We start from the raw sequence: 6,565 nt of genomic DNA, 5'->3' as shown, positions 1-6,565 counted from the left end.
TTTCTATTAGCAGCCATGGTAGTTCAACATCTTTATTCGGCCCGAACCATCACTGAGGGAGGTCACCTCCTACAGAAAACAAGGAGTGAGACGTACTTTCTCTCTCGCTCCACCGTTCCGTGCTGCGGGATGGTGGACTTTAAGCAGTGGGCGAGCATCACCTGCCAGCAGTCGTCGCTGTAGAGCATTGTAGCCATTACGGCCGGCAGCGACAACTTTGATCTTATTTGAACTACGAGGCGAAGCAGCTTCTCCGATGCAGGACTCGGTGCTATGAATGTCTCTACTCCACCACTCCTCGGTGTCCTTGTATTCCACTGTGTTAACTGCAAAAGTAAAAGTTGTGACGGTGTTGATTGGATGAATTGCATTGATACTGAGTAACTATAATCATGGATTTCGTTAGGCTGGCAACATAGGCCCCAACCAATGGTTGTCGTCAAATTTTCTATCGATGTTTTGCGCTACTCACAACAAAATGCCTGTTAGAATTTTGTAAATGCGAACTATATATTTTGTAATGGATAATTTGTGTTATTATTAATACTAGGACTTTTCATCACATAAAGTACATTAAATCAATTGTATATATGAAAAGCATTCGCTATGACGGATCGTACTATTGCGGTGGGTGTCACTCTTAAACAATTTATGTGTTTTGAACCTATTACTCCGGTTAAGAAACTCGAATTTCATTCGTTCGTCGTTAAATGGCTGTATTAATTCTTAGTTGTGATCGAGTTGAAGATAATCGGTGATAAAATTTAATTGTTTGTCTGTTTTGCTCTTTAAATAAAAAAACTAATTTGTTATGCGATATACAGTTTGAAACTACTTTATGTTATTAAATTAAAAACACTTCAAAATTATGAATTTTCAATTGTATGAGCTTTTAGGAATTTAATGGGTTTGATTATAAGAAAAAATATTCAACTTCATATTACATTAATATGTGTAAATAAATATAAATATTCAAAAGAAAAATAAATAGATTATTTGTTATTCGCAGTAGTTTCATTTTGTTACATAGGTAACGATATTTTTTGCAAAGAAAGCAGGAATACTTAATTTCATTTGTTTTTTTTTTTTGTAATTTATTGAAGTTTTTACATTAATTAATCTTCAGTCTCGTCCCAGCCTGGAGCAGGTAACAGCCATCGTAGACTTCATGGAGAAGCACCCTGCACTAGGGCTTGGACAGCTCCGTGGACTGGAAGGCAGAGACGAGAGCAAGAAACTGTGGTTAAAGTTAACTCGCATTGTCAATAATATTTCTGGGCCTACGAGGCCTATGAAGTCTTGGATCAAGGTTTGTTATCATAAAATTCCTTGAAATATATAAATGCATACGAATAAAAATTATACAACATTTGAAATGAGGTCTGATACTTTTTCTTTTGACAATTTTAGTTTAAATTCTTCAGTAGCACCCAGCACAGTATACACTAATCGTTGGGATAATTATGAAAAGTGTCACATTTACATCCCCAACTAGATTCTTGTCCTAATGTTTTGGACATCAGATACACAAACAAAAGTTTACAAAACCTTTATTACTATACATCTTTGACAAAGTTACGGGCTGGACTGGACTTTGACTAGAAATAAAATCTGGACATGCAACATAATTCATTCATCCATCTCAGCTTGTCATAATAAAAATAAAAAGTGTTAACAACTACTTGACCAATGAAAATTTAAATAAATTGAATTATGACCTGTAAAAATAAAACTTTATTGCTGTTGTTGAAGAATTATGGCTTCATAAATACTTGTTCGAAAGCGTTTTCATTATTTGGGAATATTCCCATAATTAAGAACCTATCAAACTCTGTTTTACAGTACTGGGCTGACAAAAAATCTACAGTAAGATCAAAAGTACAAGGATGTGGTGGGGATCCAAATAGCCTATGTTCTAACATTGAGAAGAAAATATGGGATGTTTTCTTAGCAAATGATAATTCAAGTAAGTTTTATTAAAATAAATATTGTTTGATAAATTGTAATTGTAATTGTATTATAAAACTATTTGAAAGATTTGATCTCACATTTATAATACTAAATTTTCTATTGATAACAATAGGGTTGGTTTTTGCTACTCATAGACATTTAAAACTACTTATATGATTTAATATTCGTCAGTCAGAATGACCATCGTCTGTGAAACCACAGTAACTGTAATTATTCGAAACGTCGCAAATAATAAAATAACAATAAAAAAAGCGAGTAGCAATTAAAAATAATTATAATTAAATTCATGATACCTTTGCAAAATGTACATTTTACATTGTGTTCACAGCCAACAATAAGAATATTTGAAATCAAGATTATAAGATATGCATAATTATATATGTTATATTATATGCGTACTGTCTAAATAAGTCTACTAGCTCAGAAATGCTCAATGCATAATTTCAAGTGTGAACAATTCTTATTTATCCTATTTAAAGTGTCAAAGCATAATCTGCAATGAAAATCCACAGGAACAAATCGAGGTGCTGTGAAACAAGAATCTCATTATACTGAAGATAACTTTTTTAACGAAGACAGCATGGATCAGAACCATGTTGAATCCGATCCGGTGCTGGCGTTCGAGGAACCCGTCGCCGATGCTGAGGAGAGGCAAATGGCGGTAATGGAGAAACTGGTACACACAATGCATTACATAGTCTGTTTGACCTCATCAAATTTAGTGACGTTAGCAGTGGACGTTAGTACTGCCTGCTTGGTGGTGAGTGGTCACCGTCGATCTTGGATATCAGTAATACTGGTACCAATACCAGGGTACTGTCAGGTCCTCACTGGGCCTGTAGTTTGTATAGTTACTTGTAATACTTTCTTCTTTGTCTTCTCCTTATCCCACTAGGTGGGGTCGGCACAGCGAATTTTTCTCTTCCATTCCCTTCTCAGCCGCCATCTCAACACTCACTCCTCTCTCTCTCTATCATATCGTCATTCACACACTCCATCCATGTCTTCTTCGGTCGACCTCTTCCCCCTTTACCTTGCACAACCATTTACATACATCTCCTAGTCACATGCATCTCCTCCCACCCCAAGCACCGATCATCGTTTTCGTCAAACCCGTCGCTAACAACGAAGGGCTTGACGAGTAAATTAACTTACAGACACAGCCCACTGAGTTTCTCGGTAGATCTTCTCTCGCGATTCCGATCCGGTGGTAGATTCTGCTAGGCACGGCTCTTGCTAGGGTTCGTGCTAGCAACGTCATCAGGCTTGAGCCCCGTGAGCTCACCTACTAATTCGACGAATCTAGAATAACTCCTCGAGGTTACTAGAATAGGTAGGAAACATGTCCATACCACGCTAACCGTGACTTATAATGTTTCTAAACACCTCTTTTCTAATAAACAGGTTAAAGTAATGAGCGATCAAGCGGCTGCGATGACTCAGTTGGCTCACGCGTCTCACGTGAACGCTCAGGCCATGGAACGGCTTGCGGAAGCGTCACACATACAGGTAAACCTTTTGTTTTTATGAATGAAAGATTACTGGTGGCCCGGAGGCCTTTCCAGTTTCACCAGGACAGGTATTAAGTGGTTACTGGAGCCCATATACATCCACAAGGTAAAAACGGCATCCACCTTGAGATATAAGTTCTAAGGTCTCAAGTATAGTTACAACGGCTTCACGGCAGAAATAGGCAGAGCGGTGAACCTACCCGCGCGGAATCAAGAGGTCCTACCACCAGTATTATTATTAACACGTACGTACTTGTTACAGGCTCGAGCGATAGAGCGTTTAGCGAACACGTTCGACACGATCAGTGCGGCGACGCACGACGTGCGCAACGCGATCGTCGACATCGACGCGACGATGAAGCGATTCTATTCAACGTCGCCGACTTAGCATCGGTACTCGCGTTTATGTGATCTGAACTGTCTGCTCGAGGACCGAGGTGACTTGTGAATTAACGTTCGACTGTATATATCGACGCTTGAAAGGCAAACGTGACTAAGCGACAATAACTGCTTTGTACATAAATGATAGGCAATAACCATATTCGATGCGCAAAAAATATATATTTCTAGGTCTAATTAAATAATTTCAATCCTACAGCTAGATTCGTTAAAATAGTTTTTTTTCAGGTATTTCAACTTTAAATTACGTTTACTGTAAAGTTCACGCATTGTCGCTTAGTCACGTTTGCTTTTCAAGCGTCGATATGTATATCGAAGGTAGATTTGTTATACCCGTCTACATTCAGCGCGAGTCGTAGACCGCGTATCCGAAGTATATGTTACAGTATGTAGACGATGTGTGTGAGTTGTATAGTATTAATATTGAGTCATTTTAATAGGTAACATTTGACGTCTGTCAGTTTTTTTAAGTGATTTTATGACCTGGTAACTAAGACCTTTAAGTCATGTCTTATTTTATTTAATATTCTTATTTTTATGAAAAATGTGAATTTGGAGTGAAATGAAGATGATTAATTTGAGATATTAATCAACTGGGATGAAATTAAATGAAATGAGGGGATGGATGGGGGAATGATAGGATGAAATATAATCTCAGTAAAATGGTGGTCATTTACTGAGATTTTTTTCAGTGAACTTTTTGGATGGATCCCGAGAAGTTACGTCCAGCAGCGTTGTTTCATTTTCTCACATTTGTGCACTTTCACAGATATGAAACAGTTAATAAACCACCGTTATTACACATTTAAACCTGAAGAAACACTAAATATACAGACTATAACAAATCACACAACTTCACTCCTCGCGTTCCCGCCAAAAAATCCTCTGTCATAGTGGGGAGACCTGCTTAAAAACATCGATTAAAGTGAATGAATCGATACGTATTCGAAACATATTTGAATTATAAAAATCAGCATACGAATCCCTGTCCCATTATTATTTTTTCTTTCGTAAATTTAAAGAGCAAAATAAGACAAGTATGTACAGAATTTAACAAAAATATTGCATTTATTCAGTTGAAATATCAGAACTATTATTAGTATTCTCATCTTCATCACTGCTATCAGGACTCTGAGATACTATTAATTTATTTTTATTAATATTGTCTATTCTCTCGTTCAAAATCTTGTAAAATGATTTTCTTTGTTTTCTCTACGACTTTTCTCCAGTCCTCTGTAGTGATTTCTGCACACGCAGTTTGTAGCAGAGTCTTCATTTTAGCAGTAATGAAGGGTGGTTCAGTGTTGTTCCGCGCTACATGAATATCAAGATTACTGATATTCAAATGTTACCTACCTATTAAAATGACCTATGAGTAATATATTTTTTATAATACGTGTTTATATTGTAATTCAATATCTAATTATTATCTGTAAACGATCTAATGTTATGTTTTAAAATTGCTTTTTTTTGTAAAACGTAAATATTAATTGTTTTAATTCAAAAACTGCTGGTAGAACGTCTTGTGAGTCCGCGCGGGTAGGTACCACCACCCGGCCTATTTCTGCCGTGAAGCAGTAATGCGTTTCGGTTTGAAGGGTGGCGCAGCCGTTGTAACTATACTGAGACCTTAGAACTCATCTGTCATGGTAGGTGGCAAAATTTACAATCAATCATCAATGCAATGAATAAATAAAAGCAGTAGTAAAAATTTGAGAAATCCAATAAATAAATGAAAGAGTTAAGGGCCCTTATGGTGTTAAATGAAGTCTCATAGACGTCACAATGTGAATGACGTCACTCACCTAGAGTTGAGGTCTATGCCTCAATCGTATAGTTGCTACGAAAATTTGGTTTTTATTACACGATGTTTTTTCTTCATCGTGGAGTTCACACAGTTCACGGACGTCAATTATACACATATACGATACACTATGTACGTGCTTTGTTTTTCCATTAGTATTATTTAATAAATAAATACAATAAATTTATTTTATCTATGGTATGGTGGTTTAATAAGTTACTTAATTTTTTTTTTTAATATGGTCACCTTGATTAATGTTGCCATTTACCGCTCGATTAGTTAGTGTGCAAAAAATAATATCACAGTTCATTGGTGACCTTGATGGGGATAAGAAGTTATTTTTCAAGATAATATATTAAATATTAGAATCAAGTTAAAATTTCCGTAAAATTTCAAGCTATAGAAATTGTTGAAACATTGTGAAAAAAATTATAGAAGCATATTCGCATCCGTATTTTTTATTATTTATATAATCCTCCTTCTTCAAGCGAGGCTTGTGGAGAGTATTAAGCGGTAGGCAGCGGCTTGGCTCTGCCCCTGGCATTACTGAAGTCCATGGGCGACGGTAACCACTCACCATCAGGTGGGCCGTATGTTCGTCTGCCTACAAGGGCAAAGCCATTTTTTGAAACATATATTTTTGTGTTTCGAAAATGCTTACTCGTCTCTTACGAGGCAAGATAATAAGTAATATTTCGTGTCCGAACTAAACATTTCGCGGAAGTACCGTAGCCGAGAAGTAAAACAGGTGCGGGTCTCCGATCACTGGTATAAAAAGTTAAAACCATTTTTATATATGTACTCATATTTATTATCGTGTCCATATTCATAAAAAATATACAAATGTGTTGAAAACAAAACACTGATAATCAATAAACGA

General features: G+C 36.3%; 1 protein-coding gene and 1 long non-coding RNA gene across 3 annotated transcripts; one reads left to right on the top strand and one right to left on the bottom strand.

The window, feature by feature from the left end:
• The first annotated feature begins 398 nt into the window (after window positions 1–398).
• On the top strand, window positions 399–5,884 carry LOC101739642 (uncharacterized). Of its 2 annotated transcripts, XR_009974541.1 has the most exons (7): window positions 664–754; window positions 1,138–1,309; window positions 1,843–1,966; window positions 2,484–2,647; window positions 3,376–3,480; window positions 3,745–3,936; window positions 4,180–5,884. XR_009974541.1 is itself a non-coding variant. In XM_012690895.4 (6 exons), exons 1-6 carry the CDS (start codon window positions 607–609, stop codon window positions 3,868–3,870), a joined length of 723 nt encoding a protein of 240 aa, XP_012546349.1. In that variant the 5' UTR covers window positions 399–606; the 3' UTR covers window positions 3,871–3,882. The 2 variants fall into 2 exon arrangements, 1 of the variants encoding a protein (XP_012546349.1); XM_012690895.4 differs by lacking the exons at window positions 664–754; window positions 4,180–5,884 and adding an exon at window positions 399–627 and having other exon boundaries at window positions 1,127–1,309; window positions 3,745–3,882.
• On the bottom strand, window positions 1,717–3,862 carry LOC134199880 (uncharacterized). The gene is made up of 2 exons (XR_009974544.1): window positions 3,736–3,862; window positions 1,717–3,273 (listed from the first exon to the last, which is right to left on the bottom strand). It is a non-coding gene; the product is annotated as an uncharacterized LOC134199880 (long non-coding RNA).
• Window positions 5,885–6,565: the final 681 nt, after the last annotated feature.

Source organism: Bombyx mori, chromosome 12 (assembly GCF_030269925.1).
Source record: "Bombyx mori chromosome 12, ASM3026992v2".
Classification (NCBI taxonomy): Eukaryota; Metazoa; Arthropoda; class Insecta; order Lepidoptera; family Bombycidae; genus Bombyx; species Bombyx mori.
The sequence above is the reverse complement of the archived record's forward strand: the minus strand, read 5'-3'. Positions and strand labels throughout refer to the sequence as shown.

Excerpts from the sequence above, each read along its gene's own strand:
- LOC101739642 (XM_012690895.4), top strand. The coding sequence starts at position 607 with ATGACGGATCGTACTATTGCG. Across the intron at positions 628-1,126 it reads TGACGGATCGTACTATTGCG|TCTCGTCCCAGCCTGGAGCA; the intron begins GTGGGTGTCACT and ends ATTAATCTTCAG. Across the intron at positions 2,648-3,375 it reads TGGCGGTAATGGAGAAACTG|GTTAAAGTAATGAGCGATCA; the intron begins GTACACACAATG and ends TCTAATAAACAG.